The sequence below is a fragment of the Hyperoodon ampullatus genome, assembly GCF_949752795.1.
Source record: "Hyperoodon ampullatus genome assembly, chromosome: 14".
In the NCBI taxonomy this organism is placed as follows: Eukaryota; Metazoa; Chordata; class Mammalia; order Artiodactyla; family Ziphiidae; genus Hyperoodon; species Hyperoodon ampullatus.
Window position 1 is genome coordinate 68,108,361 of NC_136927.1, and position 20,801 is coordinate 68,129,161.

General features: G+C 46.1%; 1 protein-coding gene across 3 annotated transcripts in view; it reads left to right on the forward strand.

Moving 5' to 3' along the window:
• Positions 1-19,258, forward strand: part of DHX35 (DEAH-box helicase 35) — a gene marked incomplete at both ends in the record, with an annotated part of 67,431 nt that extends 48,173 nt beyond the window's left edge. For 2 of the 3 annotated variants that reach the window (XM_079719968.1, XM_079719970.1), the window contains 8 exons: positions 1,836-1,931; positions 3,981-4,075; positions 5,934-6,011; positions 7,530-7,659; positions 11,560-11,641; positions 13,901-13,972; positions 15,150-15,261; positions 19,214-19,258. In XM_079719968.1, coding sequence (XP_079576094.1) covers positions 1,836-1,931; positions 3,981-4,075; positions 5,934-6,011; positions 7,530-7,659; positions 11,560-11,641; positions 13,901-13,972; positions 15,150-15,261; positions 19,214-19,258 — 710 coding nt within the window. The remainder of the gene's footprint in view (positions 1-1,835; positions 1,932-3,980; positions 4,076-5,933; positions 6,012-7,529; positions 7,660-11,559; positions 11,642-13,900; positions 13,973-15,149; positions 15,262-19,213) is intronic. The other variant, XM_079719969.1, reaches the window with a different exon arrangement.
• Positions 19,259-20,801: the final 1,543 nt, after the last annotated feature.

Genomic DNA, 20,801 nt, shown 5'->3' on the forward strand with positions numbered 1-20,801 from the left:
AAGTGTCCACATACAAGTTTTTGGTGGACCTTCTACCAGCAGTGTGTGAGGGTTCCAGTTTCTCCACATAATGACGGGTTGCCAGTGCTTGTTATTATCTGTTTTATGTACTGTAGCCATCCTGGTGGGTATGAAGTGGTGTCTCGCCATTTTGGTTTGTATTTCCCTAATGACTGATGATGCTGAGCACTTTTACGTATGCTTATTGGCTATTTGTATATCTTTTTTGGAGAAATGTCTATTCAGATCCTTTGTTCATTTTTACTTGGGGTGTTGTCTTTTTATTATCGAGTTGGAGGAGTCCTTTATGTATACTGGATACATGTTTCTTATCAGATCTGTGATTGTAAATATTCCTCCCATTCTGTGGGTTGGCTTTTCATTTTCTTAATGGTATTGTTGGTAATACAGAAGTTTTAAGTTTTTATGTGGTTCAGTTTACGTATTTTTTCTTTCATTGCTTGTGCTTTTGGTGTCTTACCTCAGAAATCATTTCCTAATCCTTGGGCATGAAGATCTCTCCTAGGTTTTCTTTGAAGAGTTTTTATAGTTTCAGTTCTTACATTTAGTAGGTCTGTGATCCATTTTGAGTTAATTTTTTTGTATAGGGTGAGGTAGGGGTCCATCTTCGTTATATTTATGCTACCTTCCTGTGAAGGAATAGCCAATTATTGATTAAAAAAATCTTCAATGATTTAAAAGGCCTTTAGGGTCTATATCACATCAGCCCTGAGTGAGTGTATGCCAGAAAAGGTTTCCATCCTCTGTTCTCAAGCATGTGGTAGGAACTTGAAAGCAAAGTTTCCTGGGATAATCTGAAATGTGTATCAGAGAATATCCACTATTTAGAAGTTTTTCATCTGGACTGATTTTCCTCCAAACAGAATGAAATTTAAAATATTTTAAATGTCTTCACTGCTCTAACTAAGCTGGAAAAGGTAGAGGGAAACACCCAACTTAAATTTATTTAGAAGCTGAATTATCACCTTCAAAGAGATGATTATATGGGAACAGAAGAGAAATGACCTTTTCTGTCTTGCCCTGAAGTCTGCAGCAGGTGTTTTAATGCTCCATCTTGGGAATAGTCTAAACCATAGTAAAATGAGAGTCTCTATCTTGGGAATCCACTACCTGACAATTGGCTGTTGGGAAAGAGGCAAGGAGGGATGTGAGGAATTGAAGGAGCCAGCCCAGTTCAGCAAACAGCCCAGGAGGCGATGGGATAAACAGCTCTGGTGTTGGCACCAAAGAGAGAGCCGGGCGTGCGTTTAGACTCATAGTCATCAGCTTTGTAGTTGCTCACAAATTTCTGAGAGGCCTGGGACATCTGTGGCCTCTCAGAAATTGGCCATGGAAAAAGGTCCAGAGGTGATGCAGAGAGAACAGCAGGAGAGGTGGCAGAGAAGCAGGGGGGTGGGGAATCAGGGAAGCTGGGGAAGAGTGTTTCCAAGGAGCTGTGGTCAGCAGAGTCAAAGGCTGCTGGGGACCCTAAGGAAAGTGCCCTTTGTGATTGGCACTGTCTGGTTGTCGGTCCCTTGGAAAGAGCAGTCTCTGGGGAGGAGTGGGACCAGGGGAGGGTGGGGACAGGAGGAGGCTGTGAGGCCATTTCCTTATAATGAAGTCCTTGCATAGAGGCCACCAGAAGTATCAGTTTTTCAAAACTGAGCATTCAAGAGCCCTGAGGAAATCTTTTCTTCTTGTATTGTAACAGCACTCTGGGTCAGGTTGAGGTTGGATACCTCTGTTTAGCATACATCATCTTTTATTCTCCCAACAACTGTGCATCTTCCAGCACCATGGTACATGCCTTCTGCTTTTTGTTGCTGTTTCGGCAGGGCTGGACAAAGACTGTCGCCTAACTGAGCCGCTTGGCATGAGAATAGCAGAGTTTCCTTTGAATCCCATGTTTGCAAAAATGCTGCTTGAATCAGGTAGGTGGAGACCAACAGTCCTCACTGATTTTATTTTGTCTGGGAGTTGTTTCCCAAATTCTGTGCACCCTGGGGAAGAGAGCACAATACATTCTGAGCAGTGAAGGAGCTTTCATCTGAGGTTTGGGGCATGTGGCTAACTCGGGATTCAAGGTCAGTCGTCATTAATTCAGTAAACACTTTTTTTTGTTTCCTGTGGGTCTAGTACTGTCACCTGATTTTTTTTTTTTTAACAGGGATTTAAAAAAATTTGTGGTATAACATACAGAACATAAAATTTACCATGTTAATCATTTTTGAGTGTACAGTTCTGTAGCATGAAGTACATTCACGTTATCGTTCAGCCACCACCACCATCTGTCTCTGGAACTTCTTCATTTTTTTCAAACTGGAGCTCTGTGCCCATTGAGCACTAACTCCCCATCTGTCCTCCCCCAGCCCCTGCAGCCACCGTTCTGCCTTCTGTCTCCATGAAATTTGACTATTCTAGGAACCTCCTAGAAGTAGAATCATACAATATGTATCCTTTTGTGACTGACTTTTTCACTTGGTATAATAATGTCTTCAAGGTTCATTTATGTTGTAGCATGTGTCACAATTTCTTTTTAAAGGCTGAATAATATCCCATTGTATGGATAGACCATTCATCTGTTGGTGGACACCCAGGGAGCCGCCACCTTTTGACTATTGTGAATAATGCTGCTATGAACATGGGTGTGCAAGTATGTGTTTGAGTCCCTGCTTTCACTTCTTTGAGGTGTATACTTAGAGCGGAATTGCTGGATCATCTGATAATTCTATGTTTAATTTTTTGAGGAGCCACTGCACCGTCTTCCACAGTGGCTGCACCATTTTGTATTCCCACCACCAAGGCACAAGGGTCCCAGCTTCTCTGACACCTTCAGATTTTTGTGAGAATATGAGTTAAGGGATAAAAGTGTATAACCTGGAGATCTTCTAATACTTAGAAGTCAAAATCATCTGGAGCAGGGGTCCCCAACCCCCAGGCCACGGACTGGTACCCGCCTGAGGCCAGTTAGGAACTGCGCCGCACAGCAGGAGGTGAGCGCGGGCGAGCGAGCGAAGCTTCATCTGCCGCCCTCCATCGCTCGCATTCCCGCCTGAGCCGTCCCATGCCTCTCCCCAGTCTGTGGAAAATTGTCTTCCATGAAACTTGTCCCTGGTGCCAGAAAGGTTGGGGACCGCTGCTCTAGAGACCATGGTTTGTCACACACTTCCCTGTGCTCCCCACCCCCCCAGTAGCCTAGAGAAGGGAAAAACTCATTGTTTCTTGCTTTTGTCTAACTTTATATTTGCCGGCAATAGACAAAGCTGTATGTCAGACTAAGCATGGTGAAAGTTAGCTGTAATTGTGTTTTGGAGCAACCAGGCTTACACTGAGAAGCAGGACTCTAAGCTCGGGGCTGGGGAAGTAGGTCACTCACGAGGCCAGAAGCTGCGGGGAGCATGCGGCACCGTTCGCGCTCTCTGTCTGATGCCCGGGGGGGCTGATTGCCGCAGACTCCGTGTCCAGGTGGCAGCAGCTGCAGCCCACAGCGCGCTTCCCTGGTCTAGTTACGCCTCGGGCTTGCCGGGTGAAATGAGCCCTGCCGAGAGGGAGGGCACCTCTTAGAAGGGTCCAGGAGCAGAGGGACAGCACGAGGGACCCGGCCCCCGTATTCCCAGCCCCCTCTCCCTCTCAGGCTCTCTGCCAGGATTCTAGGTGTCCACACTGAGTAGGGAGCAGGTGTGGAGCTGACCTGCCCTAGTGATGGGGCCAAGCTGGCGCCCATTGAGCCTCACGGCAGGGTCCCTCGGTGTGGCCACCGCGGAGTGGGGTCCTTCCAGGCCTCCTTCCGTCTGGACCATGTATAGGACATCCCATTTGGCAGGGTGAAGTGTTTATATGTTACAAGCTTTAAAAATCAAGCTACGTGTAAATAGATGATCTTGTTTTACAATGTGGTGTAAGGAAAATGTCAGAAAACATCTTTTACTTCTCACTGACACATCATATGTTTGAAATCAGACATGCTTTTTGGTTTATAGGAAATTTTGGCTGTTCTCAGGAAATTCTAAGCATTGCCGCCATGATGCAGATCCAGAATGTCTTTGTGGTCCCCTCAAACCAGAAGTCTCAGGCGGTAAGCCCGACTGTTCATTCGAGTCTTGCTCACTCTGGGCTTTCTTTCGTTAAAACTGCCCAGAAACTGCTGGTGACAGAGCAGCTTATGTTTTGAGGGTTAACTGTGTGCCTGACATTGTGCCAAACATTTTTTTTTTTTTTTTTTGCGGTACGCGGGCCTCTCACTGTTGTGGCCTCTCCCGTTGCGGAGCACAGGCTCCGGACGCGCAGGCTCAGCGGCCATGGCTCACGGGCCCAACCGCTCCGCGGCATGTGGGATCTTCCCAGACCGGGGCTCGAATCCGTGTCCCCTGCATCGGCAGGCGGACTCTCAACCACTGCGCCACCAGGGAAGCCCTGTGCCAAACATTTTACGTGTGTCCTGTCATTTCATCTTCACTGTGGACCTGGGAGGGAGGTGCTCCTATCATCAGTTTTAGAGACGGAGGCACAGAAAAGTTAGGTAACTTATGCATGGTTGCACAGCCAGAATTGATGGAGTTGCCTTTCACAGTCCAAAGCCCCAAATCTTAACCATTGTCCTACTGACTTCCTAAGGGAAGTTTTTTTTTTTTTAAAGGCTGCTCTGAGAGCAACCTTGCTGGGCACGTTAGTGATATAAGGAGTCAGTGCCGGGGCACAGCAGGCTGGGCAAGTCAAGCTGCTGACAGGGTCCTCCCAAAGGCCCAGGGATCTGTGACAACTAGAAGGGTGAACGCTGGAAAGACTGTGAAGGAGAAATTACACTGTTGAAGAGCACCGGGGAAGTGAGGCGTCCTGATGGAGGGAGGCCCAAGATGAGCTCAGAGCCAGTTCCTGCTGGAAGAGTCAAGAAGCAGAATCAGAGGGCTGAATGTAGCAGGGAGGAGAGAAACTTCCTTATGGACCGTTACCATCTTCCCTGACAGTTGCATAGCTGCAGGTTGCGAAGTTTTCGTGCCTGGATGGTTCTGTTGTTTGTTTGCTTTTCTATTAGCCTTTTTAACAATCCTACTTCAGGACAGGCAAATTCATTTTCAAGACGAGGAAAGTGAAGTTCTAAGCACTGTGTCTAAAATTGCAACATATACCCCTCCCGTCTCCATCCCCTGCCCCTGCTTTATTTCTCTCCTCTAGCTGTTCTTACCACCTACCATACTATATATTTTGCTGATTTATCTTGTTTGTTGTTTTTCTCCCACCACTGTTGTATTCACTGTTATATCCCAAATGCGTAGAACAGTGCCTGGCCTATAGTAGGTGCTCAGGAAATATCTGTTACTGAATGAATGGAAGGAAGGTGAATTACGTGGTATTTGATACAAGGAGCAAATTCTGAAGTCAATAAGTGTATTTGTGTGCTTGTATATATACTAGAACCTTGAACCCATGGGAGCAGATAGCATTACCCAGGATCTCACAGAAAGAAAAACGTAGGGACTGGGTCTGAAAGGATTGCGCAGCTCATGGTGGCTTAGGAATATAGAGTGTCTTCCATGCTCCAGACAGCTGGCCCCTTGCCTTTCTGGAGCTTACCTTCCATCCGGGGCTGGGAGGAGTTCTTCTGAAAGAGAAGATATTGACTGCATAGAGGAGGAGAGGGACAAGAGCACTAATATTTATCTAACACCTGTGCCAGGTACTTTATGGTGGATTATCTTAATCCCATAGCAGTCTTGATACACAAGTTTAATATTCCAATTTTCTAGATAAGGTAATTGAGGCTGAGAAAGGTTAAGTGACCAATCTGAGGTCTTTCAGGAAACGACAGAGTCAGGATGGGTGCACACCAGGTCTTTCTGACTCTACAAGCCATGGACTATTCATCGTGTAATGTTGCCTCCAGGACAAGAGGCTCAGAAGAGTCAGCTTCTAAACATTGCGTTTATTCTCTCCAGATTCGAATGCACCGAAAATTTGCTGTGGAGGAGGGTGATCATCTTACCATGCTCAATGTGTATGAAGCATTCATCAAGGTAAGCACAGCTGCCGCTCAAAAGGCCCCCTCCACGCACCCGTCCACTGGAAGTGATCTACGGGTGAGGATTCCAGTAGTGTAGTTTATAAAAGAATGGCCAACAGGCCTCTGTTTTCCTATTAGATTATTGCCAGAACTTCTAATCCGTGATGGTTTCTTGCTTCCCCCGCATAGCGATCTGGCCCCCAGCAGTGGGTCAGAGGCTCGGCCTTCCTTGGCTCACCCTTTCCTCACTCCGTCTCACACCCACCCCATGTTCCTGGACAACACTGTCCGACATTTGAATAGGAAGTTCTGATATATTTTCTGCAAATAAATGAGGCTGAGAGTAACTTGTGGTCTTGAATCTTCAAAGCTGTCTACGTGAGTTTGAGATTTCACACAGCCACCACTCCTCCAGCTGCCAGACAAGCTGTGAGAAGATACTTAGTCGGGGATCCACATATACTTACATACCCTACCCAGATTTAGCCATGGTGATGGTAATTTTTGTTGTTCTTAATAGTCTGTAAAACTGGGGGCAAATAATACAGCTTAAAGTCCTCACTAAAAATCGCTAAAAAGAGAGATCTAATGGTGATGAAAACAATGAGAAAAGAAAACAATATATAAACTTCTTATATAAAGGAAAGGATGTTAAGGGGGAAATGAGACGTTTCAGGTATTCAGTGTCTTGTCTTTACTTCTTAAATAATTTCTTTTAGAAGGGGAGAAATACCAAGTTTTTGTTTTCCCAGAGATTTGAAGCAAGATTATTTAGTTAATGAACAGTTTTCAGAAAACCGAATCTCTTATTGAGATTATTAGTTGTGGATTAAGTCGCTTAAAATTCGTTTGTGCAAAAGCAGTGCACCATTTCCAGCTTCCTCTACCAGTAGAAAGCGGGTCCAGGGCTACAGTGCATTATTCTATAGTTGCCTTCTGGGAAAGTCCTCTCTGAATTATATTTTCTTACGTAAAAACACCTTCCTCCCTGGCTTATAATTTCAAAGGTACATTCCCACAGCAATAATTTAGGATATAATGATCATACTTCAGAATATAGAACAAAACTAAGTACTGTTGATAGAAAAATCATACTTTGGGGATTAAATAATAGTAATTTGCAAATTATTTCTCAATTGGCAAGTGTCGTATTACTTGCCTGTTGTCAAAGTGATAAATTCCAGCCTGCCAGAGAGGGAACGTTGATTTGCAAAGAACTGCAGGGAAGGGGCTCTGTCTGATAGTTGGCCACTCCCGTGGGTATTTAAGGTTGAAAACAATTCTGCTTGTCACTAAGTTCTCACTTGCCCTTCAGCACCGAGTGTGAGATCGGAGAGCAGTCAGGTGGTGAGCGCGGTGGTCAACGTCTGTTTAGAGAGATGGGGCAAACAAGGGCCCGTTATGATCTGAAGATCTTGTCCCATTGAGTAAGCAAACGGGGGCAGAGAGATGAATGGCCTCCACCGTGTAGCCTCAGTTGAGAACTTTCCTGTGCTCTTCTCACTCTCCTTCTATCTGGGTTGTCCTGTAGCACAATAAGAACTCCCAGTGGTGTCAGGAGCATTTCCTGAATTACAAGGGCCTTGTCAGAGCCGTGACAGTGAGGGAGCAATTGAAAAAGCTTCTTGTCAAGTTTCAAGTGCCCAAGAAATCCAGTGAAGGTAAGAATACACTGCCACCACCAGTGACGCCCCTTTCTCTGCTCTGTGTAGTTGCATCCTTGGAGTTCTTAGGCTGGGCTGGTGTGAGGCAGCACAGTGTACTCTGGACCCACACCGGGTTCATGTTTTGAATTGCCCTTGTTGGTGAGAAGCTGCATGTGAAAGTAGCATATTTTCCCCCAAGGAGGTCCATTTTTATTTCTGAGGGCCATTCTTGGGAAAAAATTTAACAAGCCCTGACAACACTTAAGAATCATTAACAGTCACATCATTGTACATTACATGGTTAATTATCCCATGTGGGCTTTGCAAGAAAAATGACTTTTAAGTGGACAACATTTATGGCCATTCCACATAAACTGCATTTTATTTTCAGTTACAGGTATTGCTAAAGCAAGTGCCGTGTGTTTAGCCTAGGCAGGCACTGGGGTAAGATGGAAGTGTTGTGTAAGACACAGTTTCTGGCCTCTAGTAGTGACGGTGACTACTGAGGACACACCAGGTTACACCATGGCAGGGGTTCTACTTAATATTCTCTACTTAATCTCCTACTCTGAGGTGTGGGTGATGTTATCCTTATTGTACAGAGGAGTTGTTAGGTCCCAGGGAGAAGTTAACTTAAGTTCAGGACAACACAGCTGGTAACCAGCGAAGCCAGGTCTGTGTGGCTCAGACTTTTGAGGGGGTGATGTGTCTGCTCAGCCATTCAGCAGTTGTCTTTCGAGCACCTCCTGGGTGCCAGGCCCTCAACCGCACTCTCAGCACCACTAGCGCTCACTAACGTTTCTGAAGCACCTGTAATAGGCCTGGCAGTGTTGTGAGTGTTTTCATACGTGAATTCATTTAGTGCTCACAACACTCCAGTGAAACATGTGATGCTGTTATCCCCATTCTACAGATGAGAAAAGTGGGCTCAGGCAACGAGTGACTTGCTGCACGAAGGTCCCATGCAGTGAGTGTACAGTGGAATCAGAACTCAGGCAGTTTTATTCCAGAGCTTTATTTTGCCTTTATGTTAAGAGCAACTAATTACATGTTGACGAAGACATGGTTCTTACTCTCAGGAAACCGGGCAGTGAAGGGAGAGATTCCTACAGAGACCCACTAGTGCAGTATGAGATTATCAGTTGTCTTAGAAGCTACAGGAGTAGACGTTTGAGGGATCATGGCGGACAGCAAAGGGGGCTCTAGTAGGGATGCAGGGAAGAAGGAATCCAGGTTGGGGCTCTGGCCTGGGAGGCCTCACAGTGGGCTGCAAGTGGTGGCGGAAGTCCAGTGGAGTTTACTGGTTGAATTAGAAACCAGTGGCAAAGGGCTTGCTAGGCAGGGAGGACTGTGGAGACAAGTGCTGGGATAGAGGAGCATATAAGATGCTCAGAGAGTATTGATGAATGACCAAGCTCACAGGAGAGGGAAGAGTTGAAACCTGGGTGGTTGGGTAAAGTTGGTGTCATCAATAGAAACAGGAAGCTCACAGGGGCAACTAACTGGGGAGAAGCCGGTCAAGCACCTGTCGCCCAGCAGATAGAGGACAACATGCATCTGCATCTTTGTTTCTTAACCTGTTTTTCATTGTCAACCTGAAACAGCAGAAATGTGTCTTGAGGGGCTCTGAGGAGCTCCAGTTCTTTATGTCTCAGCGCAGAAAGAACTCAGTGAGAGGCAACATGATAAGAAGTGATTTATTAGAGTAGGACGCTTGTGAGGCTTACAGGCAGGCGGGCGAGAGGCTGCCACGCCGAGAACTTAGTGGGCTACAGTTTTATAATCAAAGGAAAAGTGGGGAGGGGGAGGAGACCACCTTCTTCCTCATTCTCGAGTGGACGTCAGGCTTCCATCACCAGCTCCTCCTCCACGTTGGGCAGGGGAGTGTTCTTGTCCCTACATGGTGGAACTGGGACTGTCATGGCGCAGTGGAAATGAGCAAAAAGGCGGTAACGTATACTAAAATAGGGTAAATCATCTCAGGTTTCAGTATAATGTCACCTGTCCTTACATTTTTGTTTTTAGTGTGCGCAGAGAAGCATGTCCTAGGACTCAGTAACGTACTGAGCTCTCTGGGCAGGATGTGGGTCTCCTTCCACCATTGTTTTACTGTTTTAGGGCATGTCTCATGCTTCTGTTGCACGGTTTTGTTGCTAAGCAAGCCGGCTTGGTTTTGTGGTTAAGCAAACTTGCTTTCTTGAGTGATCTTTAACTTACAGGGGTCTCCCATACCTTTTCTCTACTTACAGTCCCCTAGTAGGATTAACTATTTAATCACCTCCTTTGTCCCTTTACTCTGTCCCTATTGAACCCCTCACCCAGGAGAAAAGTTACATTGAATTTCAACTCTTCCTAAAGAGAGAAATTAAATACTAAGGAATAACACTTTGTAAGGTAAGGTTGAGCTCTGGAGGGCCACAATCATTGTAATATCTAAGATTCCCTACTACCCTCCCCTCAGGAGCCCATTTTTATCCCTTGGAAGTGATATCGTCCTGATAACAATGCACGTTCTACATAGAAATTCCTTTTGGGCAATTGGAGAGGAGGGACTGAATCTAGGATCAAATTGTGGTTAGAAATGTAGATTTGAGATTTATCAGTTCTGTGCTGAAGAGCAATAGAGAAAATCATGGAAATTCAATAAATTACATGCAAATTTAAAACTTCTAGATGTTAAAGAAAGCAAACAGTGAAAAATATTTTCAGCAGATATGAGATAAAAAGTTAAAAACTTTATGACAGAATGAGCTTATTTAACATATGTTTTAATAATGTTCTAGCTTTTTTTTTTTTTTGGCCGTGCTGCATGGCTTGTGGGATCTTAGTTTCCCCAACCAGGGATCGAACCCACACCCTTGGCAGTGAAAGCACAGAGTCCTAACCACTGGACCGCCAGGGAATTCCCTGTTTAACATATTAAGAAAAAAAAAAAAAACCCCACTAGTTTCCAAGTTGATAAATGGGCAAAGGAATGGAATGGAAATTCACAAAAGAAGAAATGTAGACAGTAATCAAATAAATGTACAATAAAAGAAGGGGTACCTTTTTGCTAGAACATTGCTGGTAAGAATGCAGTGAAACCGACATTCTCATACATTGTTGATGGCTTTGTAAATTATACCACCTTTTGGGAACCTATTTACCAACGTACTATATTTTATTGGATCCAAGACACCATCATTTGTAAGACACACCATTATTTTATGTATCATTAAGAATGAAAAAAATGCTGCCAATTATAATACAATTGCTGTCCTGATTTCAGAGAGTTAAAGTGTAAAAAAGAGTGGCTCTTAGAATTGATGAAATATATATCATAAGCCATATAGATGACATTATCGTTTTGCACAATAATTTGGATATATCCTGTGGAAATCATCTAATAAATGGGCAGGCTTTATCCTTGGAAGATGTTTACTGTAGCAACACAGCCACCAATTAAAATGAGATGTTTGAAAATTTTGAAGAATTACAAACTGTAGCTATAATCACAGAAATAATATTGTAGTGTTAGTGTCCCAGGTTGTGTCTTATGGAAGGAACATCATTCCTGCAAACTGCTGTCCTAAAAGGGAGTTCCGAGGTCACTGGCCAGCCTGTGGAGTACTCTGTAGGTTCTGGTGCTCAGCCTTGGTCTTGTCGTCTGTGGCCCGGGGAGGGGTTGGGGGCCCCAGGTTAAGGGAACAGTCCAGCGTATTTCCCTCAGCGGCCATTGTGGGAGGGTGGGGACCTCCATAGATGGTGTCAGGGCAGGTGTCCAGCACTGGGAAGCGTGGGGCTGGGACCCGTCCAGGAGATGGTTGTGAGGTAGCTCGAAGCAGCCTGGGATGGGCCTCACGGCACAGGCCTGAGCACACAGAGCATAGGGCAGAAGAAGTCTCATCCATCACTCTCTTTTGCTACCTTGTGTAGGTGATCCAGATCCGGTTCTGAGGTGTATTGTTTCCGGATTTTTTGCAAATGCCGCGAGGTTTCATTCTACTGGAGCTTATAGGTAACACGATATTTTGTGAAGTCATTTGTGAAGTCACTTAAGGCATTGAAATCTTAAAAATAATCCAAACCCCATAGCAAGGTGACATGCAGGGAAAGTAGAGAAATTAAATCATTTTTCTTTATTTGTATCATGCCTCTTTCTAAAGATGCATTGAGGTTAGCTGTATAGCTTTAAGTGAAATGTCTTAACTTTATGGAAATGATTCTCAAATACTCAGCCCATCTCCATGGTGTAGGAGGATGACAGTTACAAGTCTGGAAGCTGGTAATATTTCCATTCTAATCAGAGAATAATAGGACCAGAGGGAACTGTTAAAGATATCTTTCAGAGAATAATAGGACCAGAGGGAACCGTTAAAGATCTTTCCTAGAGAAGTTACTTTTGCCCTTGGGCAGTTCCTGATGTTTTTAGAGATCTGCAGAACTGAAGCCACCCAGATAGATAGTGGCCACATTGGAATGTTGGCAAGTGTTTCTTCATGTGCTGGCCACCCCGCCCACTGCTACAGACTTCAGCCTGTCTCTTCCAGTTCCATTTTCTAGGCATAGAAAAATCACTGAGCATTGATGCCCTCCGATAACCTCTAGTATATTCAAATGTGGTAAAAGCTAACACATAGTTTAGGCCTCTTTTCTCTAACTGAATCATTCCATTTCTTTGAATTGTTATTTTTAGTCTGTCTTTTCTGAGCTCGTTTTAGTCTCATAACTTCATTGTAGCCGGTTTAAAGCACAGTGATCATGACGATCTCTTCTTTAATAAGGGAGCAGTCAAAAGGCTTTCTCCCCAGCTTGTCTTTGGATCTCCTCCATATATTGTCATTAGCTTTTCCTCTCAGAACATATGACAGTCCTGTGATCCTGCAGTCACCATGATGTCCCGTCCCGGACACTGGGCTTTGTTAATGAGCCCAGTGTTGGATTGGGCTTCTTTGTTTTTTTTTTGCGGTATGCGGGCCTCTCACTGTTGTGGCCTCTCCCGTTGCGGAGCACAGGCTCCGGACGCACAGGCTCAGCGGCCATGGCTCACTGGCCCAGCTGCTCCGCGGCATGTGGATCTTCCCGGACCGGGGCACGAACCCGTGTCTCCTGCGTCGGCAGGTGGACTCTCAACCACTGCGCCACCAGGGAAGCCCGGGCTTCTTTGTTTTTTTTTGGCAGCTCGGTCTCCTCCATCTAGCATCCTAGTAGCTGACTGTTTGATCCTCAGTGTAGCACTTTACATTTGTCTCTAGTGTGTTCTGTTTGTTACTCCAGGCCAAGTAGTCTAGCCTATCAGTATCATGATTCTGTTGCCCATTGTATGAGCTCCCCCTCCCAACGATGAGTGGTCCCTGTTTGAGGCAGCTCTGGAGAGGCCTGTGATCTTCTCCAGTGAGTGCCGTTATTTTGTTGTCATTTGATTGCCCCGCTCTCCTCAAGAGCATTAATTAGCAATTTCTACTAGCATTTACAGAATTCTTTCACCAGTGTCCTCAACAAAAATACAGGCTACATAATAGGCTTCGCGGTGGTTGGTCCCTTTGAGACAAAGTTCAGTGACAGTCATCTGATAGGACAGCCAGGACCCCAGGCGCTGGCTTTATTTCAGCGCCAGAGATGAGCTGGGTCATGGCCTTGAGGCACTTGCCTGACACATACTTCCCTGGCACCTACAGAAGCGCTCTGTAATTATGGTTTGGGCAGCAGCATCCTAATCCATTAAGGTTCTCTTGTGAGCTCATCTTACCAATAGTTGTGTGCGTGGTAAATATTTTTTTGAATTAAATTGAATCAAGTCTGAGTTGGAATTTGAAATATTATCTCAGAGAAGTGGATAGTCCAATATTGAGCTTTCTTTTTTTCCTCCTATTATAGTCTCCCCCATTAGACAGTCTTTACTATTTATCTTTACTATTTAACCTTGTTTAATAGAAAAGTTTATAGACATAATCGTATATATTATTTCTGTCCTCAAGGAAATTTTTGAAAGAGAACCTACAGAAGATAAACATAGGCAGAGCAGTGTATTTCTCGGTTATTATTTTGAATGTCCACGTGTTGCTTTTCTTCTCCCTTTTTTGCGTGATTTATTCTTGATTTCTAGAGTGACAGCGGGGGAGGGATCATAAAGGGCACAAGAGAAGATGGAGAGAATAGTTTTGTTTGTGTGAAGTACAACCTGCACACATTTTTGATGACGTTAAATGCGTCTGTGGGAAGGTCTTGCTGTAAGTGTTTAAAATGTACTTGAGACAAAATTGTTCTGCTTCCCAAGGACCATCCGTGACGATCATGAATTGCACATCCACCCTGCATCGGTCCTCTACGCAGAGAAGCCGCCCCGCTGGTAAGCCCCCTCCCGCTCCTCTGTCTCGTAAGCGTGTTGAAGGCAAGGCCTAGTTCTTGTTCGTCTCTGGGTCCCCAGCGCCTGGAGTACAGGCGCCCAGTACACGTTTGCTGACTTTGTTCTACTGTGATCGGCTGTAGAATTTCTGCTCTATCAAGGATCCCTTTAAGCCAGTGGTCTTATTCCTCTGCTCACTGACCCACTCAGCAAACGTTCACGTTCACCCACGGACTAGGAGCTCTGTCCTTGCGCTGGGCGCAGTTGTGCAGAGAGGAGTTCAGGTCCCAGCCCACAGCCTGACAGACACAGATGGGTTCCAGTACCTGGGGAGAAAGGCTTTGATAGAGGGGTGTATTAGATAGGTGGCTGACGTTGGCACTTCATGTGCCAGCGTGTCAGGGCTGACTGCTTCAGGGAGGAGATAATACTTGCTCTGGAAACTGATATCTTTTTTTTTTTTGGCCATATGGCATGGCACGCGGGATCTTAGTTCCCCGACCAGGGATTGAACCCATGCCCCCTGCAGTGGAAGTGCAGAGTCTTTAACTACTGGACCGCCAGGGAAGTCCCTGGAAACTGATATCTATATTAATATATGCACTCCTAAAATCTGGGGATTTAAATTACCTTCTTGGCTCTTTGGTGTCTGTTACCTCAGCCTCAGGCAAGCCTTTTTTAATAGAAGTATAATTTATATAGATTGGAAGAGTATTGACAACTGTGTTCCCCATGTAACCCGTACTCCTAGTAAGATATAGAATACTTTCATCTCTCTAGAAAGTTCCCTTGTGTCTCTTTACAGTTAATTCCCAGCTCCTTTCAGAATCAGTGAGCCTTTGCTTCTGTTTCTGCATTTTCTAATACATTAGGCTCTGTTCAGAGATCTGTAAATAAAAGCATAAGGATCCAGAGGGTCCTGTGCTGATAACTGAGTTGTCCTGGAAATCACGTAGGACTTAGAGTCTTCTCTGTAAAATGGACACACTGGTGCCCACCACTCAGTCATGAGGCTTAAGTGAGCAGCATGAATGCATTTGTTTAGTGTAGTGCCTGGCACACAGAATAGATAGAAACACGTTAAAGGTAAAGGGGAAAAAACTAGTCATCTCTAATCGTTGTGGTTCTGACTCTCATCATAAGATATAGGAAATTAGCTCATGTTTTCTTCTTGTTTCAGGGTTATCTACAATGAAGTTATCCAAACCTCCAAGTATTACATGAGAGATGTGACCGCCATCGAATCTGCTTGGTTATTGGAGCTGGCTCCTCACTTTTATCAACAAGGAACGGTAGGAATGATCCTAGCCTGTCCCCCAGAACCACCTGTTACCTGCCTCTTTGTATTTTTAAATACACATTTATTTTCCAGTTTAATGTCCTAAACTTGCTGTCCCCTCCCCCCACCCCCCAACGGTACATAGGGTGAAAGACCATTACCATGCATGGTCCCAGACCGTTCTGGGTGAAAGCACCATACCATTGCTCGTGGTGAAGTGCATTTAAACATAAGTCCCTCCAACTTACACGACGAAAAAAGAGAATGTATCTTCAGCTCTTTCTCTCTCCCTCTGCTCTTCTAAACCATTTCCAAAGAAGTTCTGTCACACTGGACTGTGTTGACAGGAAGCAGCACAAATATTTTCTGATGAGGATTGCCTTGCCCAGATGGTAAACACGTGTGCAAGCTTAAACCCGAGGCGGTTTAAACACATGGTGGGAGATGCTGAGCTTCGACATCGCTGTGTATATGGTATATGCTCTTCTTCCACGGCAGACATGCACATTAATTCAGCATCTTTGTCATCTCTGATCTATTGTGCTTTTAGACTGTTTTTCTAGCTCGTTATGGGTCACATTTTCCTGCTTCTCTTGTCTAGTAATTTGTTGTTGTATGCTGGACATTATAGGTGCTTTGTTGTGAAAAGTTGGTTTTGTTGTATTTATAGAATATTGAGGTTTTTCCTAGTAGACAGTACTGGCAGATCAGTTTAATTCCACCAAGGCCCGATTTTAGTCTTTTTCAGGCAGGTCTAGAGTAGCCCTACTCCTAAGACATGGGCTTTTTGATGCCTCAACTGAATGCCTAGGATATTCATTGATGCCTTTGCACTCTGGCTGGTCAGAGCTCCAGTGTCTCCAGCACTGTACAAACCTCCAAATCTCCATATCAGGTCACAACTCCCCAGTAACTAGTCTCTACCAGCCTTACGGAACCTTGGCCTTCACATGTGCAGCTTAGCTTTCAGCCAAAGACTTAAGGGTGGCAGCTCTATGTAGGGTTCCGGAACTCCTCCTTTCTGATGCCCTGTCCTGCAGATTCCAGCTGGCTCAGCAGCTCTGAACTCTGATCTGTGTTCCCTCTGCCCAGCTACACTGTTCTCTCTTTAGGGTTCACTTCCCTATGACAAGGTTTGGAGGGCCATGCAGAGACCTGGGATGACTATAAAGCTCACCTCGAGTGTTTCCTTTCTCTCAAGGATTACAGCCCTGTGCTGTTACCCAGTGCCTGAAAATGATTGCTTCAGATATTTTGTCCAGTTTCACCATTGTTTACCACAGAAGGGAAACCACAACCTGTTACTTCATCAAGGCTGTAACCAGACTACCGTGTTTTCACACCAAAATTTGGCTTGATTGGTATATTTTAAAATTGGGAGATTTCACATTAAATATGGATTTCAAGATTCTCTTGAAAGAAATGTTAAATTTGCTGAGTTTCTGAGCCTGAGTTACTGCCTGGGAGCAATCAGCAGGGGCTGAGGAATGGCTGGCTGCCTGCGGTGGGTGAGTGACTCTCTCCAGGTCCTGCCTCACTTGTTTATTTCACTTGCTCAACTCTTCAAAACATTGGAGTTGTGATCCTATAAACGGAAGGATCTTCACATCCCTCTCCCTCCAGCAATGTTAAGGGAAATTGTCCTTTTAAAACCGTATGATATTTAAATCTTAAACAATATGACAGAAAAACCTTTCAAACCTGCATCATTCTTCACGTATCCTCATCCAGATATTTCAGCTAGAAATGAGATCAACTGCAGGGACTGAGAAAAACACGGTGTGTTGTCTCTGCTGCACTGGGCTGATAAGAATAAACCTGAAGTGAAAGAAAATCTTTTTCCAACAAACCGCTCAGGTGGAAAGCAGCAGACTTCAGAAGTCCAAGAGCAGCCATTAGAAATGCAGACGAGAGGTTAGGGAGAAGGGTGCACCGTGAGGGTGCTTGTTAGAGTAGCAGGAATCAGGCACCTAGAGAAGGGTGATTCTGAAGTGGCCTTGGGTTCAGTTAGACTCTTGGAGAACAGAATTAACCTAGAAGCGGAGTCAAAATGACAGTTTCGGTCGAACACAAAGTTAAAGAGCAGATTGCCCCAGAATTTTGGAGAAAATGACAATGCCAACTTTGTCTTTTTTCTCCAAACGCCTGTTTTTCAGCTCTTCCGCTCCACTCTGATGACTGCCTGTGATCAGAGTATTTTTAGAGAGGCTGGGACCTCAGAAATCACCTAGGTCGACGACCTCATTTTACAGGCGAGGGCCCCAACCCCTCCCACACCCCAAGAAACTTGGTCCCTCCCTAACTAAACAGTCCAAAGGCACTCCTGCTATTAACTTGTCCAAAATGGATTGATTTCTCCAAGAGCCCTGCTGCTCTCCAGTGGCTGCCCGTGTATGGTGGATGGTCCTCCGTTGAGCAGTGCAGCACCTCGCAACCATGCACAGCCCACAGGTCCTCCCCGGCTCTGTTCCTGGCATCTTTGGGGACTTTCCATTACCACTGTTTTTCAGAGTGTTGCCCTCACCCTGTAAAGAGGCCTGAAATGGTCCAGAGTCAGCTTTGTTTATACTCAACATTCTCCTCAGAAATGAGCACCAGAAATGGTCCCACAGGCATGATGACCTCACCCCCCATTCCCAAGCCAAGGCTGTGGGTGTCTACCATTAGTGGGAGGGGTCACGTCAGGTGAAGTGCACAGAGGAGGGAAGTTGGAGAAATTCAGGAAGACCCACAGCTGGAGAGGGGAAGGACAGGGGGACCTGTTCAGAGATTTGCCTTTCAAGTCCTTACATTTTTTCTCCTGATTCTGAGATTCCTTTGGAATCTAGGGAAATCCCTCTTCACCAGGGCCTTTGCAAGAATCCATACTGGTCCTTTCTTGGGCATTAGCGGTTAGAAAGTGTGGCTTCTTGCAGCTCGTTTACCTGTGTCCCGTTCACTCGGCCACCCATCCTGTCGTGCTTGGTGGGGTGCTTCATCTTCTTTTGCACCTGCATTCTTTCAGGGCCTGCAGTTCTCTGTCGGCGAGGGGGATGGGTGTCTTGAGGCCATTTTAGTTGCACTAAGAAATGGGGTTTGGGCACGGAGTGTGCTGGGGTTGGCGGTCCTGCTCTGCTGGCAGTCGGCGGGTTGGGGATTCCTCATGTGAAGATCCTGCTGCATGTTAGGGGAGCACATCTGGGATATCTCCTGGTTGTTGGTTTATGATTATTAAGGGGGTATCAGGGATACCTCAGTTGGTGAACAGAGGACCTTTATTGAAATCTTCCGTTTATACTCCCTGCCTCAAATGCATATTTTAGGATTTCTAGCGCGTTTGGCTTTACTTTAGAGTGTAAAGAATACTTGTCTCCCCCAGTCCTATTATCTGATGCCCATGATTATAATGTTATGCTTCCTGGGTTATTTATACTGGTAGAGAGTGACATTTCTAAAAGAAAAACGTGTCACCAGGAAGTGTCCTTTTCCTATGTGTCTTCCCCACGCTTGCGCAGGGCTCTATGAGAGTAGGGCCTCGAGCTCAGGTACCTGACTTTAGTTGGCTGACCTCTTTGTTCCTAAGGGGAGAAGACCTTCCCTTGACCATTCTCAAGAAATTCTAGGAAACGCGAGGTGATCTGTGGCCCGAGCCCAGGCCCCAGAGTAGCACGGATATTGGGCTGCAGTGCTGGCTGGGGGGCCTGGGGTGGAGGGAGAGCCGCGTCTCACTGACAGCTGCCCGCAGAGCCCCGGGGGCCCAGGTTGAGCCAGGGTGGCCTGACCTCGGGCTGTGTGGCTTACTGAAGGCCGGTTTCCTTTTTTGGTCACTTGGGCTTTTTTCGTCTATTGCCTGAGGGGCAGGGCATTTACCGCGAAGCTGTGGGCCAGATGGAAGCTTTGATTTGGTCACTTCCGTGGGAACCACGTTGAAGTCTGTTTCCTTTGTCTGACCAACCCCAGCGATGACGTTTTCTCTTCTCTTGTAGCACCTGTCCCTAAAAGCCAAGAGGGCCAAGGTCCAGGACCAGTGAGCAGAGCTGGGCTGCCGCTGCAGGGGCTGCTTGGTGCCCTCTCCTCCACTCTGCCGCCCCCCGCCCCAGGGTTGGAGAGTTGGTGTCGGCTCCTGTGGACCCTTCATCGGCTCTTAAGTGGGCTGCCGCCCGTTCACAGCCCCTTCCCACCCCTCAGCATCTGCATTCCTCACTGGGATCCCAGAGGAGTTTGTGCCTGGGAGGGCATCCTGTCTCTCGGGGGCTGGAAGGCCCGCGCTCTTTGCTCACCCAGCACCCTCCCTGGCCCAGCGTGCCACTGCCACCAGGCACGCAGTCCTGGCCCAGCTTTGTGGGGAACGAGGAGGAAAGCGGGCTGCCGCAGGCTGAAGCACCACGTGGAGGCGGGCAGAGGGTTTGCTGGGCTGGTTTTGCTTTCCCTGCTGGGGTCCCGGCTCCGTTGACCACTGAGGTCCGCGGCCAGGTGTGAACAAGCGTGTATCTATGAAGGCCTGAGACCCTGGAAACATGGTGGATTTCTGTCAGAATCACCCAGGGGCGTGTCTGGTGGGCACAGGGGCCCCCAAACCAAGCAGCTTCTGTTTTCCCTCTGCCCGTGTCACTACTTGTCAGTGGTCAGGAGACTTGCGAGGCTTGGCGATTGACAGAGAGGACCCATGCGTGCTGTGCTTTGTTAACACAGGGTTTCTCTGCTTCACAAGCGGGCTTAGTTTCCCCTCCGTGCACGGCACCATGTCCTGATGCCATTAGTGAAAGCTCATCAGCTCAAACCCCATCCCGGATCCTCTGTAGCAGAAATTCACAACAGTTTAGAGGCTCTAAGCTTCTGTAGCTCAGGAACATAACTTGTACGTTTGCCTTTTGTTTCCTTGGGTTCTTGCGAGAATGCCAGACCGGGGTAGGGGCTCTTCCAGCAGGCACTGGTGTCATTGTCCCCCGGGCTGCTTTGCTGTGATGATGTTTGCATTTCAACCCATGACTGATACAGATTGTTTTCCCCTTACCGTTTCAATGACATTTATTTTAAAAACACGTAGCTCAAAAGTTTATTTTTGTACTGATGTTAGTTTGGATGAGCCACTTTTGGCACCAAATGTGTATGTCATTTTTATTTCTGTTTTATAAACATGTAAATAATAGTGATAACTTGTTAATAATAGTAAACCTTTATACTTAAAGTAAATGCATTCCCTCCCATCCATGGTTCTCGTGGTCTGTATTTTAAGATGGTCCAATTAATTCTTCCCAGTGAGGGCTTGACATCAGCTAAGAAACCAGATGCTTGGCACACAGCAGCTTTGGGGGGTCACATGGCCACAGGAAGCCCCATAAAGCAAGATCATGTGACCAAATGCCCTCCAGAGCTTGTTAGAACAAACATGGGATGTCGTTTAGATGAAGTCCCAAGGAAGTGCTAATTCCTCCCAGTTTCCGATCGGGATCCTTGTGGAGAAAGGTCAGAAATACTTTTATAAAGTCTGAATTTAGGACCAGGGCTGATCCTAAAGAGCTTCTGTTGGGGTGGAAGGAGGAAAAGGTGCAGAATCCACATCCTGCAGTGGGT